Source organism: Dermacentor variabilis, chromosome 9 (assembly GCF_050947875.1).
Source record: "Dermacentor variabilis isolate Ectoservices chromosome 9, ASM5094787v1, whole genome shotgun sequence".
Classification (NCBI taxonomy): Eukaryota; Metazoa; Arthropoda; class Arachnida; order Ixodida; family Ixodidae; genus Dermacentor; species Dermacentor variabilis.
In genome coordinates, this window is record NC_134576.1 from 144,651,471 (window position 1) to 144,672,056 (window position 20,586).

General features: G+C 44.5%; 1 protein-coding gene across 6 annotated transcripts in view; it reads left to right on the forward strand.

Moving 5' to 3' along the window:
* The window catches only part of l(3)mbt (lethal (3) malignant brain tumor), a 58,494-nt gene that overhangs the window by 9,902 nt on the left and 28,006 nt on the right, over positions 1 to 20,586 (forward strand). For 4 of the 6 annotated variants that reach the window (XR_012822822.1, XM_075669785.1, XM_075669787.1 and 1 more), the window contains exons 4-10: positions 1,397 to 1,519; positions 2,279 to 3,280; positions 7,270 to 7,423; positions 8,996 to 9,197; positions 9,623 to 9,704; positions 11,423 to 11,536; positions 18,327 to 18,567. Coding sequence is in view for 5 of the 6 variants with exons in the window: in XM_075669785.1 (XP_075525900.1) it covers positions 1,397 to 1,519; positions 2,279 to 3,280; positions 7,270 to 7,423; positions 8,996 to 9,197; positions 9,623 to 9,704; positions 11,423 to 11,536; positions 18,327 to 18,567 (1,918 nt within the window). In the remaining variant the exon portion in view is untranslated. The remainder of the gene's footprint in view (positions 1 to 1,396; positions 1,520 to 2,278; positions 3,281 to 7,269; positions 7,424 to 8,995; positions 9,198 to 9,622; positions 9,705 to 11,422; positions 11,537 to 18,326; positions 18,568 to 20,586) is intronic. The other 2 variants (XM_075669788.1, XM_075669790.1) reach the window with 1 other exon arrangement.

Consider the following 20,586-nt stretch of genomic DNA (forward strand, 5'->3'; position numbering starts at 1 on the left):
GAGCAGTGTGTGTGAGCACACAGTTTTGAGGCTGCATGATAAACAAAATGGCAGCGATGGTGGCTTCGATTAATGCCGTTTTGGACCTGCAGTCACGCCAAAAATGTTAAAAAGAATTGGATGGCAAAGGGTCAGTGTTCAAATTTCAAAAGTCCTTATACGTAGGCTTTATGGGGTACGTGGCGGTGCCGTGAAGGCATCCGAATTATCAGGCATGTCTGAAAAATAAGTCGTTGACTATAATCCTTTGCACAAATATGCTTCTTGTAACACAGTGCCAAATTACATTTTAAAAGAGAATATAGAACACATTTTAGGTATTCTAAGTAAACATTCCCATTGAGCATTAAGTTGTCACAACTTTTGTTCAGTGTTGCTTCTCAGTGAAGTGATTGGCTGTACATTGGCCGATGCAGGCTCGTGTAAGCCTTCCTGAAAGCAGCAGTGGCTTGTCTTAGTGCAAAAAGTAGTGGTGTAGTATGATGGAGCCAGAAAAACATGCTCTAGAGCTGTAAATTTTTCAGCTAAAAGTGGAACATAGGCACCGTTTGACGGCTATAGTAGTTCCATGAAATTAACCTTATAAGTGCCGGCAAAAAATCCAAAAAAGTCTTCAGAAGACAATATCTTTTTAAATTGCAAAGCTGGATAGCAGTTTTCTTGGAGATTAAAAATATATATAATATGTGAGTAATAAATTAGCATCTTGTACCTGAATATACAAAATAACAAGAACCAGGTTCCGTCCATCTAACTTCGTCCACTGCAGTACTGTATCAAAGCTATTGTTGTAGTCAATGACATCAGAGCCACTCAGTGTGTCTATTGAAAGCACTGCCATCACTGTCAATTATTTCATGAAGGAACAAATCATCTTTGGAGCTTGACGACTCACTCAAATGAAAGCCACACATTTGGCAATATGTAACTTGCAGCCGCCATTTTTAACATTTCTACCAGACGAACGGAGTCTGTAGGTCCTCTAGCAGCCAAAGAGAGAACTCGCCAGATTGTCAATGGTTTGAGCAGGCCTGGCCCGTTACTGGTGCTTTAAAAGAGTGCCTAAACACATGGACGAGACAGACACTTCCACCCCCCTCCCCCAACCCCCCGAAAAAGAAAATAACCGAGTAATAGTCCCAGTCACATAGAGAAACTAAAGTGCACTTTGAACAAGTTCACTTCAGCGTGCTGAGTATCATTTTGGTGACTCGCTGCTGCACGAGCAAAAAAAGCTTTCCGTCAATTAGTGGCTATGGCGATCGAGAGTCGGAAGGCAAAGCATATATTTGTTAGCTTGAAAATGCGTGCACAAAAAGAGTTTGTTCTTGTTAGAAACAGCATTTACAATCAAATTAAGTGCAAGTGAAATGATTCATTGCAACCTCAATAACAGGATGAATCATCACAAGTCAAGACAAGACAACAAGACTTGACCACTACCAGTCCAAGCAACGTGTTCTGCCAAACAACTGTACTGCCATTAACTGGTGTGGCCGTAAACAGCCCGAGAGCAAGAGTAAATTTTTGCTGTTTTTCTTTTTTTGCAATGTGGCACATTTTATTACCTTGTAGCGTTATCAATTTAAAATAAATGGTATTATAAACTAGCTTTCAATGTTACTTTACTTATTTTTTACTCATTGCTAACAAGGCTACAGATGTTGCCACTGTGAAGTGTGTTCACTGAACTCACTCGCCGACGAGTGCGTTCTGCAGTAAGTGTCACTAAGTGTTCTCGTGTGGCAACCTGCGAATGACACTAGCGACGAAGTGCGCTTGCTCAAAGTGCACTTAAGTTTGCCCTTGTGACAGAGATATAAGACTTCTCCATGGCACTAAAAGATGGTCACCTTCAGATTGGTTTATGCTGTGCATAGGCACTGATGCATAGTTTCAATGAACATTTGCTAAAGTGTATGTGGCATGCAAAATCAGTGATGACGATGAGCCACAGTAAACGGGAGCACATTATTACTGAGCAGGAGGCCCTAGCTGACGGTCATTCCTCGGCAGATAAATCACCTGGTCCCTCATGCCGGGCTGTGCGTGATCTGAGCCCTGCGCCTGCTTCGCTTCCTAGGCAGTGACCTATCCCTAGTTCTTTTCATCTTCCTCTATGTCGATGCTGCTTCGTTTGATTTCTTGCTTGCTCCATGAGAAATGTGAGACTATACTTGTTGGCTGCCACCCACTCGACAGCCTATTTTTTTTTTGTACTTTTTTTGCCAGTCAACTGGAATGCTTCCTCACCATGCTCTCTCCCGGCATGTTATAGACATTGCAGGGAGGGGCCACTGCAATGGAGGGCTGTGTACAGCTGGCACCACTGTCACTGGCACCGGACGCGGATGGCTCTGGGCCGACCTTGGGATCTACGCCTTCGGTCAGCTCGACCACGCAGGCGGTGCTTGTAGGGAAGCCTGGTGGTGGACTGGCAGTGATCCCCGGAGGCACACAGGGCGCAACGTTTGGCACCCTCTTGGCCGGGGTGCTCACATCTGCACCCAGTGGGCAGCCTCCCTTGCTCACAGTGTCGTCAGTTGCAACTCCCATTCCAGTCGTGCTGCCATCGTCTGTCACTGTGGCACCACTCCCGGCTCATTCTGGGGCGACGGCAACAGCTTCAGTGGCTGCTCCAACCCTGATGGCCACAAGTGTAGCAAAGAGTGTGCCAGTTTCCTTGCCCGGATCTGTACCATGCTCAATCCCAGGCTCAATCCAGGGCTCTATTCCTGGCTCGATGCCATGCTCGATGCCAGTTACCATGTCGGGCTCAACACTGGTTTCCGTGTCAGCTTCCATGCCAGTGTCCATGTCATCTTCCATGCCATCGTCAGTGTCTACCTCCATGCCGAGTTCCATGCCAATCTCCATTGCTGCTTCAGTGCCAGCTCCCATAACGGTATCAGTGCCAACTTCTGTGCCGACTTCTGTACAAGCATCTGTGGCATCTTGTGTACCGAGTTCAGCACCAGTGTCCATTGCAGCAACAGTGCTGACCGCTGTACCAGCATCAGTGACAGCTCCCGTAACAGCCATGGCATCTATTCCAGCAGCTGTGACGACTGTACCCACTTCCATAACTGCTGCAGCACCAATAATTGTTTCAACTATACCTCTTACGCCGTCTGTACCGGCTGCTCCATCTACGCCTATTGCAACACCCATGCCTGCAACGGCCGCCGAGGGGTCTGCACAGGAGCAGCCAGAGTTTGATCCCATTCAGGCCATGGAATGGAAAGATGGTATTGCCACACTCCCTGGTAGCAGCCTCAAGGTCAGTGCATGCTGATCAGATGTCTTACAAACAGCAACAGATAAATGAGTGAATGGCGAATTCTGTGTGATGAGCGAGAGAGAGAATGACAAAGTTGAACGATCAGAGGCAATATGTATTGTCCCACCAAAATAGTAAGAGAAGAATTCTAGTAGGGTGGTGTAGTTGTTTAGAAAGTCGTTAGAAAGATGAGCAACTATAACTGTTTGCTCATCTGATGTCCATGGAACTTTCACTGTTGTACCAGCGGTTGCCAGGTTGCAAGCCTTGTACACAAGGCATGTTGCAGTGGCAACTTATATTCACTGTACAAATTTAAATGTGGGAAGTGACAAGTGACAGGTCATGCTGTTAGATTGTCTGACTCCTTTGGAAAACTTTGCATGATAAGAAACAGCTCTTGCCACGTACAACACCATTCTCCTTGTTGCCAGTATTGAAAAGGTTCACAGTCACTTTAGCATACACTAAAAGAGGATGAAGGCGAAAGCCTGGATGCTAACGAGGCATTCATTAAATTACTTGATATTCTCATTCAAATGCATTGTTACTTCCTATTACTTGTTTTCTCCCACTAAAGGTCATGGTTATGAGTACCTTAATTAAATATACCTTAATTAATTGTGCCTTAATCAACTTCACCTTAATTAACCCCAAAGGTAATGGGTTCAACCATCCATGCTGGTGCCACTGAATTTTGGTCCCAGCAAAGGTCGAGGGTTCGACTCTCATGATAGGTCGTGAGTTTGAGTGCCTTAATTAACTTCACCTTACAGGGACACTGAAACGATTTTGAGAATTTTGTACAAACGTACTGAGTCGTTAGAGTAGATCCTTCTGATCATTCAGTGATGCATCTAAGTGCTCCACGTAAATAGTGCAATTTATTATAAGGTTTTAAAAATGTTTATTGCTGCCGATTACAGCACACCACTCAGCTGTATTTTCAGCCGCCCCTAACCATTTGACATAAATTGCCCTAATGACACTAGTAGGGCGAGCTGTCCGATTGGCTGCTCAGGGCGCGTGATTGATAATTTTTCCAACTTCATGGTGAACAAATGTTGTTCTTAATAGTTGGAATGTTAATTAATTTCATTTTATAAAAAAAAAGATAACAGAAAGAGAATGCACAAGAACAATTTCTCATTACACTCAAGCACTTCCGGCACACAGCAAATGTCGTCTGCTTGTGTTACAACATGCTCCGTGTTGATGGTCAGTGTTGGTCGCAGTCTCTTTGCGAGCACCATGATTCGCCTTTGTTGCGTTGTGGGCTGCAAATGCAGTGACTGGCAATATGTCAAGCTGTGACATTGTGTCCCTCTGCTCTGCAAGGCAGCAGACGAGCAGAGTGGCTGCAGTGCATTGGTCTGTTGCTATACGATCAGCACCAGGATTTGCACGTTTGCGACCGTCACTTTACGCCAGAGAATTACTACCACAATAGCATTTTGCGAGACTGGTATTCGGATAAACGCAAGTGCAAGGAACTGGGCCTGGCCATTTGATTGTGTCGCTTCACAGGATGAGAAGCGCAAATGTGAATGGTCTGCACGGTGCAGCCACCTGGCGGCACATAGCTCAACCAAACACAGTAGCAATAACAAAGTGCATTTTTCTTTGCTGCTGGTGTAAATTTTTCGCAGGAATGTATCATTAACACATTGTTTTTGCAAATGTTTAAAATGTTTTACACTTGGTTAAAGCAATATTAGCTCTTTGTTTGGCTGGTTAAGCTCTGCGACACCAGGTGGCTGGACTGTACGAACTGTTCAGGCCGCTCACGTACGTCATCAGCTTGAGTTCATGCCTCCACCCATCCGTTGAAATGCCCAGCTAGCCTGTGGCTACCGGAATACCAGGCGTGTTTGGCGCTGCAACAGAATGCTCGCAACACACGCTGCTCCGATAGCGCTTGCTTGGGATCGACTGCCAAGCAGCTGCTGCAGAAGTTGGAGAGGCTTCGTGCGCTGGCTCCAATACAACTGGAAATAAACGACACAACGTGCCATGATGACACACAGCCAGTGAAGGCGGAGCTTAGCCCCGATCACTCTGCGAACAAGTTGAGGAGACAATGCATGGCTATGGAGGAGGGTAACTTGTAATCGTCCATAGCTATCTTTATATGAGATGCTTCAAACAAATTGTGGTGCAAATGATTAACTTTAGCTGTACCCTGTGCATCTACAAAATTTTTTTGAACCGTTTCAGGGGCCCTTTAGTTAACACCAAAGGTCATCGGTTCGGCTCCCACCAATGGTCGTGGGTTCAACCTTCAATGATGGCACCATCAATTTTGGTGCCATTGATTTTTGGTCCCACCAAAGGTCAAGGGTCTGACTCCCACCAAAGGTTGTGGATTTGAGTGCCTTAATTAACTGTATCTCAATTAACTATGCCTTAATTAACATCAAATGTCGTGGGTTCAACTGCCACCGATGGTCTGGGGTTCAATTCCTACCAAAGGTCGTGGTTTTGAGTGCCTTAACTCTGTCTTAATTAACTTTGACTTTATTAATGCCAAAGGTCGTGCGTTCGACTCCCACTGAATTTCATGGATTCCACCATCAATCGTGGCACCATGACTTTTTGTGCCATTGAATATTGGTCCCACCAAAAGTCAAAGTTTTGACTCTCACCAATGGTTGTAGGTGGCACCACCACTTTTGGTGTCATTGCATTTGGTACCATAGCACCGGGCGGTCAATTTTTCTATAATGCCAGACAATGGACAATGTAGTGCCATCTGTGACTAAGTCACAACTTAAAGGGCCCCTGACCAGGCCACACAGCAAATTTTCGTTATCCGCTGGAAGTTATGTGCCCTCTAGGAAGTGTTCTGGCGCAAGAACTTTTCAAATTGATTCATTCATAGACGAGGTAGAAATGTTTCAGTGTTACAAACCCACAATTTCAGGAGCGGAGGGCCTCTGCCAAGAGAGATGCTCTCTCCATTTACCCCGTCTAGCCTCTGCAAGCGAAATTCCTTCCCTGCATTCTCCTATATCAGAGCTCGAGAACTGCGTGATGCATATGTCACGGGCCCCGCCTTCATTAATTTTTTTCCTCACTTTTTTGCTGCACGGCACACTTCCGCTGGAGGTGTTGTGTGCAAGCTGTTATGTTTGTCTTGTTTCATGCAGCGCGAGAACACCTTACTAGTGGTATAGGTCAGCACTACACGAACAATGAGGCAGACACAAGCAGATGATAGAGCTTGATCACGTCCTGGAAAACGATAAAAAATGACAGTTTTGTTGTCTGCGCGCCCGACTGCACGATGTAGGAACAAGCAGACAAAACAGAAGTACATCTCTCTTGCTACAGTGCGAAGTAAAACAAGAACATGCAGACATTCAGTTTGTGTTTTATTATTGCTCTAAACTTTAATTTGTCTATTGAAGCAACAGATTACACAAATAACAGATGTTGGCTTGAATAATTCCCGAAATAACATGTCACTACGAGCAATGTCACAGAAGTGCAATGTACGTAGGTGCACTTGTGTGATATATGTTGACTCCCTGGCTCGGATCTCGGTGCCCACGAGGAGAAGGGAAATGGCATTTGGTTTTGAATTTCAGCTTTTTTTATGGCATGGAGTGATGTAATACTTAGCAGACACGATCGTTAGCATGCATTGTATGCACGGCACCTGTCAGCTCAAAGTGGCCAGACCTGGTGGTGGGCCCTTTAGGACATGAACTTGCTCAGCTGATTCTTGGCTTGAAATATTGGCACACTTAGTGAGTGAACTGAGCTCGTCTTCTGTAGTAGAAATGATGACTGGGTAGATGAGCCGTGGTAGGTAAGGCTTTAATATAGCTTAGTGTATAGAAGGGTGGCTCCTCACTTTTAAATATGTGGCCTTGGGAAAATGGTCAATGTGCATGTGAGCGAATGAGATGTTTGTAGGTGCGAAGTAGACCGAAATGAGTGTGACTTCTCTTGTGTGTGCTTTTCCTCTTTTCTGTCATTCCCAGTTCCGTCTGACTGAGTTTGGCACCCTGGAGGTGGTGACCACAGACGAAGTGGCCTCCGAAAGCAGCAAACCCCCTGATCCGCCAGACAGCCCCCTCAAGGCGTTTGTGGTACCCCAGTACTCTGTCCAGCAGTCAGAACATGTCAACCACAAAGGTCAGTGCTTACTGTGGCACTCATTATCATATTCTCTGTGTTGTTAACACCCAGTGTAGGTTGAATTCGGCATTCCTGCCATGTGGCAGTGAGTACTTATGTCTGTCCCCATATACTCACTGTATACATGTTCCTGCATACCCCATTTGTGGGCATGCAGAAACCACTGGGGTCTGTTCTGAAGTTTGCTGTTATGATTTCAAATTGACTGGACACCACATATTGAAACTAGAGATGTAAAATTACATGAAAATTTGAGGGGCGTGAGAAAAACTGCTTTCTTTTGTGTTCCTTTCAGAAAAAATATGAAAATAATGGAATAAAAGGCGATTGCGCACAGAGCTGTAGAAAACCGGACACATTTATTTCTATTAATACTGAAAAGAATACAGGTAATTGCTACATTATTGCATGACAAAAGTCCCACCAGAGCTTCTGGGTTCAAAATCTCAGCACGGCTTCATGTCAAGACATTGATTTCACATCAGAATGTCAAGACCGACATTTATATCAATCTGTGTCCAATTTATTTCCGCTTCACGCATCAACACTTAGCTGTGCAGCGAATGAAGCCTTCTGGACATTGAGGTTCGAGTGCATGTACACAAGTTTTTGCATGCGATCCCCCTACGAGCCTGTTGCGGAGCTTGGTGTGCACATTTCCAAACTCGGACCAGTTTCTTTCACATGCCGCAGAAGGGGCAATATGCTGTATGGGACAGGTGAGGGGGGCTCAAAGGTTGGTTGAAGAACAGTCCTTGCCACCACATGGATGGATCTAGGTGCTTTGCAGACTCCCAAACTCCTTCTTTTGACCAAACTTTTATTTACGTCAAAAGGAGTCTCATTGCAACAGAAGAATTCTGTGGGGTTGCTATGTTATGTTTCCTTCTTTTTTTTCCAATTTTACCTTGGTTGAAAAAAATGTAAAGACCTGTTTTTTTTTTAAAGTTCTCAATGTTCTTTTTTCAACCGCTTACATCTCTAATTGAAAATACAGCCTGGTGTTTAGAGAAAGGAAATAACATGCTCAAGGAATTGGATAAAGAAATACAACCATTTATCGGGGTTCAGTTTTTTTTATTCACTTCCTGGCAAAGCCAAATCACCTTGTTCCTAAGGGATGAAAATCTGCTGCAATGATGTTCTACGTAACATCTATTTAACCCTTTCTCTACCACTGAAGGGTATTGTCATCACTGGAATTAGTACCAATATAGCCATCGTGAGGAAACATACCTTCAATGTGAACTGGTGACAAATATATTCATCAGCTTGCTTCTAGTTACAGTTTGTGTGACACTAAATGACAGCATTTGTCAGTGTCGGTTACATCGTGTGTAGTTTTTTTGTTTTTTTTTATCGTGGGCTGCTTAAGTGCGTTGGGAGCATTAGAAACATGGCTGTCTGCACGCCTCATTTCTGAGAAATTTGGTACCATTTTAGTCATTTCCTGTGGTACAGAACAGATTAACAACAATTTACAGTTGCTTATCAGTCCTGTAGCAAAACTAGATGTTGACTGCATGGATACAATTTGGATTTTCTTGGTGCATATTTTTCTGTGTACAGGCATTGTTCGAAGCACAGATGAGGCAGCCAAGCCAGGAGCAGTTGCGACTGCAGCCGTGACTCCTGCTTCGGCTCAGATGAGGAAGACGCCGCCCGAAGTTATCATCTGCTGCCAATTCTGTGGATGCCATGGTCTTCGAAGCGAGTTTGTTCGTGATGGCCTCTTCTGCAGCCAACTCTGCTACGTAAACTTTGCGAGTCGGTAAGCCTACCTTCCAAGCCCTAACTAGTGTTTCTACTGAAGGTATTTGGCCGAAACACAAAGAAAATAGTTAAACTTGCTAGGCTCACATTTAGAGCAGTACTGACACATAGGTTCAAAGTTGTAGAACCTGTGTGTCTACCACATGTCTCAAATGTAAAAAGGATGACGCTCTGCAAGTGTGAAGGTTGGGAAACACTGGTAAGATATTATAATTTGGTATTAAAGTTGATCTCATCATAAAACTCAAAGCGTTTTGGTGGCTTTTCTTGCTGCGCTTATTATTTGGGCACCTTGGATACTCATGCAGCAAGAATGTGGCTTGATGAAAAGAATTATGTTTTGACAGTATGTTTATTGCTGAAATGTACCACCTGGTGCATAAGGTTTATGTGTATGAGCATTACTATTTCTTTTTCCTTAAGGGAGCGAATAAAGCGGAAGGAGGAGCACCTTAAGCAAAGGAAACGCAAGGCTAGTCCCAACGGAGAAGACTCGGATGATGAGGTGAGCAACGACGTATGCCATTCCATAACTGTTCCATAACTGTTCATTCCATAACCACTGCTTGGGCTTGCTGAAAGAAGCATAGTCCGCGGATAGCATACGCTGCTGTCAACATCTCAGCCAAGTTCTGCAGTTGTGCGCAGTGTGTGGAGCTCACAAGTGGAACGTGAAGTCACCTTTCTCTCACATGCTCTTTTCATTAGAAGCCTGCTCCTCACTCTTTTCTGGGCACTTTATTTTGTAATAAAGTGGATTATCTTGCGCAGCTGCTATTGGCCAATAGCTAACATCAATCAAGAAAGGTGTTTAGATCAGTGTGCTTACTGTTATTGTGTATATTTATTGATACAGTTTAATAAACAGGTCGAAGTAAGCAAAAATCTGCTTTCGAATTTCGATAATAATTATGTACTTCTGGAAGAAGGTGACTGTAGTATGCTCACGCTCAGCCACAGTTGCTTGCGTAGGAATTAAACTTTGGCCACCCGGCTTATCGGTGTCGTAGCTGTCAGGTCTCGCTAATTTCGACTAATTTTGAACACTCAACTAGCCTCGGATTACACGAAACTTAAGGTCAGAACACACGCATGCTTGCCAGTGCGCGCTCATTCCTGGCCATTCCTGGTTAGGCACCTTGGCACACTTCACTTCGTAGTTAGTTATTGATAGCGCTTTAAAATGCGCAAGTTGGGTTTGGCTACGATGTGTCGGCGAAGCTGGTGCAGCACAAAGCTGGTCTGCACCACGTAGCACAGTGAGACAGGAGAATATGTACGTGGGTGTGCACTCAAGCCGAGTTGTGCACAAAGCAAACACTGCAGTTGCATGTAGTTGTGGTATGCTATGTAGTGCAGATCCTGCGGCTGCCGCAGAGTGCCGCGACGAGTCCACTGCCTTAGGATGCCTCAATGTCCTCCTTGCTCACTGGTGAGGAGGAGAACGAGACGCCCTAACTGGCTGAGCGCACTGCGGCTCACTGAGGACAACAGCATTTGGCACGTTGTAGGTGCCAAAATCGTAAATAGTGGCATCTATGCGAACATCCAAAATCAAATTTGAACTGCACACCACGCTGACGTTCAGGAAGAGGAGCATTGTGTTATCATTCAGCCATAGCCTTCACAATGCAAATCATTGAAGAAGGAGCAGAAGCATTACGAGCAGTGTGTTTGCTTGTCAATAACTCCGCTTCTGCTGAATGCATCGAACTTTTTACGGCAAAGTATTTCTGAAGTACTAGTTTAATTTAACTTCAAATGCATTTCTCGACTTCGATAAAAGGTGGTTCAGGGCTCCTTTAATAAGCATTGAACACAACATATGTTAAGATTTCCTCTCGGTTGCTTGAGTCTACAGATGGTAATGCCTCTTGTAATGTTATGAGCTTACACACCAACCTAAATCACTGTTCGTGTACGTACATAGGCACCTATGAGCAGACTACAGATGATCTTCATGCAGTCATTTTCACTCTAGTGGATTGTGCATTGTGGCATTTTAAAATGGCCTATTTTAAGCCCATGGCTACCGTTTTTTATGCATGACTAGTTTGTATTGAAACCATAACATTACTTTCTTTATTTTCCAAAGCGTCAAAGCGTTATCTTTGTTGTCTTCTGGTCACTCTTGTGATAATACCGATATCTTCCTTCAGTCTCTCCTCAAAGACTGTTAAGCATTATTGGTTCTCAACTGAACTCCATTTCATCATTTTACAGGAGCCACGTGAAAGTCGGCCAAGTCTCCCAGTACCTCAGAGGGAACCATTCTCGTGGAACGAGTACCTCGAGCGCCTTGGTGCACAGGCGGCACCATCAAGGCTTTTCCGCGAGGCAAGTATATATTGACGATTGCACAAAATATGTTCAATTTCTTTTAACAAAACGGAGGTAAAGCATAGCAAATGCTTAAAAGATAAACCTGCCAAAATCCAAAGAAAATGAGAAGTACACCGGAAGACGGTAACTTGAAGAGGCCTACAGTGATTGAAAAAGAGTCTTCAGTCTGGAGCCAACATTCCGACAAGCACATTTGTCAGGCAACAACTTTTTGCCACGATGTTGCATGTGTGCTTGTTTGAAGTGGTCAACCACTGACCGCTTCAAACCTGTTAAAGGTAATGCATAGTGAGGGCCTTTCAGTGTGTCAGGCTTTCTTTTCATAATTTGGCAGGTAAAAACAGGGCGCTAAATTTTAAATTCAGAATTAGTGAAGAAACATGTACTCAAGGCTGTACTTTCCACAAGTAAGGCCCTTGTGGTTTGAAGGACATAATGTACCTTATTTTCACAAAAAGATTATATGAGGGTGAACCAGAAAGGCCTCGCCCTATCTTTTTTTCTTTAGCCAAATTATTGCTATAGATGCGAAGTGAACGTCCCAGTAGTCGACCTTTCTCGGACCAGCCCAGCCTTATCTGCGAGTAGCTTTGTGGCACGGTGCTGCTGTCAGTTCTTGAAGATGGTGGTTATGCCTCAAATGTCCACAGCGTACAAACAATGCAGTGTGATTCCTTTTCTATGGAGCAAGGGACGAACGCCCATCAATATCCACAGTGAAATGCAGCTCTCGTATGGGAAAGGCGTCTCGCTTTGAGAAGTGTGAGGTGGTGGTGTTGTGAGTTTGCAAAAGGCCGTGAAGACTTGCATGACAATGAGCGTACAGGGAGTTCATGTGCGTGACAAATGTTGAATTCCAATGGCGGAGTCGGAGCAAGTTTTTCTGCTCGTTTTGGAGCAAGTTTGTTTCAATGACGGAGTGAGAGCGGGAGTAAGGTGTTCCAATGAGAGAGTCGGAGTGGATTCAGAGCGGGAGTCACTCCGTGGGGCAGAAAAAGATGCTCCGCCAAAATCGGCGGAGTGGACCGGAACTCTGCGCAACGTATTTCCTTTACCACGTCTGTCTGCTGGGAGGCGCCACCGGTCACAACTCGCGAGGAAGCAAAAGCTGCTGCACGCTTGTCGAGATATCCATTCTGCACTTTTAAATAAACGACAGGTGAACGGCGCTGAAGAGACAAGTGACCAGTGCGGCGGTGCTGGGAGCGAACAGCGGAAGGAAGTGACAACACGCAAAGTATCCTGGGTAACTCGGCGATACAAGTTCCGCTTCCGCCTTGCTCTAGCGGCGTAGGTTGTGTTCCACTGGCGGGTTTGGAGGCGTTGCTCTGCGCGAGAGTCGAGTGCTCGCTCGCGGAGTCCGTGGGCTGCTCCGACTCCGCCATTGGAATTCAACATAACTGGCAATCACATTTCTCCCTTGGGTGCAATGCTGTGTGCACCCACGGGAGAAACGTCCTTGGCGTGTGCACCTTAAGGACATTTCCAGGGAGCTTGGCATTTCGTATGGGAGTGTTTACTATATCATTCATGGATCCTTAGGGTACTGGAAGGTTTCATGTCAGTGGGTGCCTAAACAGTTGGATGACATGATGAAAGGCGAACGAATGATTGCTTGTCGAGGAGCGTGAAAGTTTCCTGGACCGGATAGTTACTGGCAATGAAACGAGAATACTGTATTTCACGCTGGAATTGAAGAAGCAGAGCATGGTGTGGAAACATCCAGGTTCGCTTGTGACAGAAAAATGCCATTCTGTGCCGTCTGTTAGGAAAGTGATGTTAACGGTCTTCTGAGATCGCCAAAGACCACTTCTGCAGGATTTCATGCCGCAAGGTGCAGCCATCAATGCCAACAGTGATTGTTCCACACTCACGTCTGCTGGCTGCCATCAGGCGAAAACGCCGAGGGATTCTTAATGTGGTCTATGCTGTTATCTTCCACGACAATGCGAGGCCGCATGTGGCAGTCAGAACCGCTGACAAGCTCCGGTTATTTCACTGGGAGAGTCTGGACCACCCACCATACAGTTCGGACCTCGCCTCTAGTGATTTCCACATTTTCGATCCAATGAAGATGTTCCTGGAAGGATTGCGATTCACATGCAACGATGAAGCCAAGGCAGCAGTTTGATGGTGGTTTTCTAGTTCAGAGTGTCTACCAACCGGGAAAACCGGAAATTCTCAGGGATTTTGAGTAGTCTGGAAAAACTCAAGGAATTTGTGCCTTTATCAGGGAAAATTGGCTGTAGTTTTATTGAAAGGGTTGAATGTCACGGTAATTCTGGCTCGAGTAACAGACAAGAATCATAATGAATCGTCTTTGTCGTCGGCTGAAAGAGTTGCCAGTGTATAGTCAACGATCGACTTTCCGGATTCTCAATAATTTGGGTGACTTTGCGGCATCACCACGTACCCCACAGAGTCAATGTATCAGAATGTCTGAAATTTCGGACGCAAGAACTATTCGCCGTCTGATTTTCTGGACGTTTTGCCATGCCCGCAGGTTCGAAACGACATTAATCAAAGCCACCACCGCTGCCATTTTGCTTACCTCGCTGCCTTGAACCGGCGCTCTCACACGCAGATCCACTGGCAGCCGTAACCACCACGGTGGCAACGCTAGGCCTAGCTGCTTTTATGTTTGCTGTGAAGCTTCTTGCCGTTGAGTGTCGCATTTTTTATTGAAAGAATTCGCTGCTGTCAGCAATGGCACGGACTCCGTCTTTGTGGTCCTCGCGATTGGCTTAGAAGATTGCTTTGAGCCCTCAGGGCAGTAAATGACATACATTTATTTTTGCCAACTGGCCGATTTTTCGGACGTTTTCGCGCCCCTTAGGTAGTTCGAAAAATCGGACGTGGACTGTGCAACTGACCAAGAAGATGCTTCAAATTGTTCGTGGGGCAAACGAGTGGCGGAAGGAGCACAAGAACAGAAAGGACCTACACATTGAGGAATGAACGGGAAAGGAAGTGTGCTGCCACCGTTTTGAAGGAGCTTGAACTGAAAAAAACAGCATTGGCTGATGCCGAGATGCAGGTGTCCCTCATCCAAACCAAAATGAACTCTTTAAAGCAGTGATACACAACACGGAGCTGTCGTGCGCGGGCTGAGAGTATGTCAGGACATTTGAGGTCGACTTATGAGCTGTTGAGAGAGAATCTCAATTGTGACAAAGTTCAGGCCTCATACCACTCAGCTTGCTATCATTTGATAGAAATAGCTCATATTCGAAAATATTTGCTTCTGTATGTGTCTTCTTTTTATTCGTATTTGAGAATGTCTGACTCCATTTGCAATTTTTTCGAAGACAAGAGAGTGACAGCAGCGGGCGATATGGTTTCAGCCCGTCTTGGCATAAAACATAGTTCTGCATCACTCAGAGAATTTTGCAAAGGCACTCAGGCAAAACCTGGAAAACTCAGGGAATTTGGAAATGTCAACTTGGTAGACACCCTGTAATTATACTACAGGGGAATCTCAATTGTAGTGCTGCAGTGGTACAAATGTCTGAACCGGTGTGGGGACTGTGGAAAAACAGTGTAAGGTACGTAGAGTGGTATGCATATTTGTAATTACCTGTATGTGCCTTATTTTGGCTAATAAAACATAGAGGCAAAGATTTACTGATTTGCTGACATCAAAGATTGTTTCAAGGAAATGTTTAAATTCGCATACTCCTTGTTTTTTTGCTTCTCAGTAATCTTTACTCAGATGTGGTACCACCAGAATTCAGAATACTTCCAGAATATTCGGAATGCTGGAGATACTGTGTTGCCAGGAATCTGCAATATTGCTGACAACAGCTGCAGTCACGTACACCTTAGCCTAGGGACTTTTGACAGGGATGGCATCTCTTTCATTACTGCACTTATCGAAATTGATCAATTTGATCTGCAGTTCTTCTACATGTCGTTAAACATTTTCATAGAAATTTTGCTGCTAGTAACATCGTACACAGTCTGAAATGATGACTGAACTTTAGCTATTTACAATTTTACAATTTTTGGCAGATTGGAAAATATGGAAAAATAAAGCTTTGACTGGAAGTATCATTGAAACTACCCTCAAGCGCTTGTATTTGTACTTTGATCTACTCGGCAACATAATTTTTTAATGAAATGACAGCAGCAGTGAAGACAGAAGCTTCTTTCGTTTTTGTCTAATTTTCCGATCCGACATCTAGGCTGCCTTAATGATGTCTGTTTTAAGAATAGTACATGCGCATGAGTGTGTGTCATTTTGATCGTTGTGTATGACTAATATGAAGTGCCAGTTTATATTTCCCACCATGGGTTGCTTTTATCCATCAGTGCTTCGACAGCATTTGTACAAATTATTACGAGCAATCCTTCTGGTGTGTGGGGTTTTCACGCACACAAAAGCGTGCAGTTGATTTCAGACCAACTTTCAACTGAAACTTGGCTAGCTGTCAAATCTCTTCCATTTTGAATAACGCCTGTGCAGATGCCGTTATTTGTTACTGTACAATATTGTGCAACACTCCACATTCCTGTAAAAAATTGTACAAGAACTGAACAAATCATGTGGAGGCTTTAGCACAAGTTTAACACACAATAGACCACCTTGCTTGCACAGAAAAGCTGATTGAACACAATACTCAAGTATGAGGAGGCTTTTGCATGCTCCTTGATCTGACAACCATTGCTTCGCAAGCCTAAAGAATGCACAAAAAAACAAGCCAGGTTCTTGCTGTAATGAGTAAAAACAAATGCTCCCTGCACAATAGGAACTTACCTGTTCTCACATTTGTGAAGCTTCTGCTTTCCTGCATAGCATGGACATCAATATGGTTAGTATTGACGGCAACAAACCTTCATAATAATTTTTTCGCATCATCCGACTTACAAAAGTATGGAGCCGGGAACTATGTGCATATTTTGTACTTGTTTCTTGACGTGCTTCTTTGAAGTTTCACATAAGATTCTCAAAAACTATCTGAGGAATTATTAGTTTATTAGTTGAATCTCGATAATACGAACTCGAAGGGGCCTGAAAATTTGTTGAAATTAAAAGAAGTTCGAAATAAAAGAAGGACTTGTTCTTGAAGTATTCGTGCACTATAGCATGATGCACGAACGGTGCGAGTTGTGAAATATCGCAGTGCGCAAGCACACAGCAAGCGAGGCCCACGAAACTGCCCATGCTGGCCAAAGCTGGCTTCCCGATAAAGGCAGAAAATTAAACTTCGGGGAGTGGGCTAAGCTGGCGACGGGCCAGTGGTGCAGGCAGGGAGGCGAGCACTCGGAGGAGACTTTTGAAGGTGAGGGAGTCGCGAAGGAGTTGAGAGGGAGGGCGAAGGGAGCGTAGTTGCGAGGAAGGGTGGGAGGGGAAGCGGATTTGCTTTCCCGCCAGCTTGATGGATGGCTCTGATTACCTCTGCCACCTAAGTCACTTTACTACCACCTAAGACTGCCACCAAAGCAGCAGAGTTGTCGAAGTCGGACTGGATCTCCGTCGCTGCTTCCCTCTGCATGCTCGCATGCTTTTTCTTTCATAGGCTGACAGATTGATGCTGTGTTTACATTCTTCGTACTGTGTTCTTAATGCGTGTCCTGTCTTATCAAGGTGACAGAGAAATTGCCCCTGATCATTATCATGTTGGTCTGCTTCCTCCTATTGAGGCGTTGCCTCATTCAAAATACAAGGACAATAAGGTACTGGGTGTCGCCTTCGTGTCCTTGTATTGAGGGTCTACCTTGTCGTACAGGATTGGATATGGCGCACTGTCTTCAACAGCCTTTCAATTGGGACATTTTGATTTAGACTCATCATTGTAAAAAAACACACAAAAAAACACCCACGAACGAGACCAAACCAAGCCAACCAAAACAAGTGCAAGTCAGAACTGGCACGAGCAGACGATAGTGTGAAATAAGCGGTCTGGCTGAACCATACGCGAGTACAAATAGAGCAGTTGGGCAGGTCCGACACTAGTTTCCTGCATACACATCACTGCAGGAGCCGCTCTCATTAGTCTTCTCTGCTCGTGGCTTGCTGCAAAAAATTGGTCGAGGAATGATTACTCCCATGGTGGGCGTTTTACCACTAGTGTGGCTGGAGCATTACACCGCGACGCAGAAGCGGCGACCTTCCCATTTGAAAAAGGGTGACATTTCCGCTGCTATTTTTTTTCTTTTTGCATCATGCGCTGCGCTGGGAGGTTTCGCCTAAGCTTTTCCTGTATGGCGAGGTCAGACAATGCTGGTTGGAGGTGCCACCATGTAGTTTTGCGCGTGGCTGAGAGCATTTTTAGAGCGCGGTATGTTCGAATGAACCATTGCAAATGCTTACGCATTCGAATTACCAGGCGTTTTCGCCCATTGGAATACACGCAACTTTGACAGGACCACATTCTCAGTTCTGTGATTTGACTGTACTGTAAATCCATTCAAAAAACCAGTGATCAGGCTATAATTTTATGTATTGCAGTATACATTGTGAGTACTACATCTTAAAATAAAGTGTTAAAACATAAAAGCACTAGAAATGACCCCATTTCTAGTAATGAAGAGTTAATGGTGCAATGTTTGATGCATTTCACACCCTCTGCCACGTCACACTAAAATGTGTTTAGGGTTCAGTTCTGGTAAAAATTGAGGAGTTGGTAAAGTATTCTCTTTGCAGTAATTTCTGTTGATGTCACCAAGCATGCTATCCCTGAATTTTGGTTTTATATTTGCTTTAAGTTGAGAACATGGTGTTGTAATTATGATATTAGAGACATTACAGGGTCATTCACTTTTTGTGTTAAAAAACATGCAGCACCAAGTGGCTCCTACCGTGGCTAATGGCTTCCGAGTTGGCATGAAGCTGGAGGCTGTGGACCCCGCACATCCAAGCATGTTTTGTGTGGTGACAGTGGCACAGGTGGTTGGCTTCAGGCTTAGACTTCACCTGGATGGCTATGCTGATGTGTATGACTTCTGGGTGAACGCCGACTGCCCTGACATGTATCCGGCAGGTTGGTGCGAGCGGACCCACAGGAAGCTACACCCACCCAAGGGTGAGCTCACTTTGTTTGAGTCAAAGCTACTTAGGGTTAGGATCAGCTGCTTCATAGACAATTTGCTAAATTGTGTAAGTTGGGTGTGCTCCGAAGCTGTTTTTCAATGGGAAACTCTCTTAAAACTTCTTGTGCGCAAACAAACAGGGACGAAGAATAGGGGCAACACAAGGACGAGCGCTTTCTAACAACTGGTTTTATTTTTGAAGAACTACCTGCTTAAATACCCATAGATCTGTGCAATCTAGTCAACAGAGCACGCCTATAGCGCATATGATACCCGCTGATCTGCGTGATCAAGTCAAAAGAGCAACGTCAATATTACATATAACACTTGTGATAAAAAGACGTGGACAAAAGCCACCCGGTCATACTAAAAACAGCAAGGTGCATAAACAACCACTTACAATAAGATGCGATAAAGATGTGATGATAGAAGCGAATTTTCTTTATCTAACTATGAAACAGAAGGATGGCTGATGCATTTTTCTTTTTGTTTTTCAATCCAGTGTGCTTCCACGATTTCCCTAGCGGTTTAACTCCTATGCCTATAAAAAATGTCTGTGCTAGTAAGACAAGGGGAGCCATCATGTTCTTGGCAATGCATTGCCAAATGCGTACTAGGACGATCTTTCAGACTAGACAAGTGCTCCCTTAACCTCGTGTTAATGCATCTCCCAGTCTGCCCTACGTACACATGACCACATGTCATAGGAATCTGGTAAACAATGTTCTTCGCGCAATCAACAAATTGGTTCTTGCGCGGATGTTTAACACTACGTTCTTTCTTTACATCATCCTTACTTTCGATCTTCTTTTTAACCTTGGAACACACACTGCCTATTTTGTTTTTTGCCGAAAATACCACTTTTACTTCATAACTACCAGCCACCTTTCTAAGTCTGTGTGAAAGGCCGTGCACATACGGAATCACTGAAACATTGGAAGCTACATCCTTCTGCCTTTGATTCTTTGTGCATTGTCCTTTATCCTTGTTAAGTTCTTTCATTAGTCTAGCGCATGACGCCAGCATCACAGCGAGCGGGTACCCAGCCTTTCTCAACCTATCGACTTGCTAAAAAAATGCAATCTTTACGGTGTGGTGGCATGACTTCAACAACGCTGACCGGAAACACAAAATGACTATCCCATTCTTCACAAGCCTGAAACTCTCTACAAACTGAATGCTTGTGGTAGGTGCAACTTAATCAGGCAGTGAGCTGTTGTGGAAAAGTGTCAGAGAGACTCCTTACCTACAATTTTCCTCGCTTGCTTTCTTTTGCTTATTTTTACTGCAGCAGCAGTCAGGAGTTTGAAAATGTGTTTGCTCTGTTCATCAGTTCCGTAATGCAACAGTGTGCACCGTTGTCATGCTGCTTCTGCCATTGTGTTGTCGTGCTGTCATTATCATGCATACTTCTCACCCTTGGCTTCCCACTCACCATATAATGGTCACCTCTGGTACTGAGGATTGAATTTTTACTGCTGATGCATGTGCCTGATGCATAATTTCCGTGCTCAGCAGTCTGTGTAGGGCATGTAAAAGCATGTACATCACAGAGTTGGAGAATGGTGGTATGTGCTGCTCATGTATTACAGATGAAACAGCAAGCAATACACTCATGCGGCATAACTTGTGAAATGTTGGGTAAGTTACCCAACACATTCAGATGAGTTGGGTAAGTTATGCTGTCATAGTAAATAAATTCCAAGATGGAGGAATTTCTGAGGTCAACTGTAATTTTGTTCAGAGAAGTACCGTATTTACTCAAATCTAACGCGCACTTTTTTTCTGATAAAATGGGTCCAAAAGTAGCCTGCGCGTTAGAATCGAGTACGACCTTAAATCGGCGTTACCATATCGCCATTGGCGTTTCAAGTGGCCACCTCACGCGTGCTTTGAGCCTAGCTGCCGTAGCTTCCTCCATGTGCTGCAGTATGTGTGCTTACGTTAGTGCACCATCCGTCTTCCCAGTCTTCCTGTTTTCTGCATTTGCTCTATTAACATGGAAGTGCCGA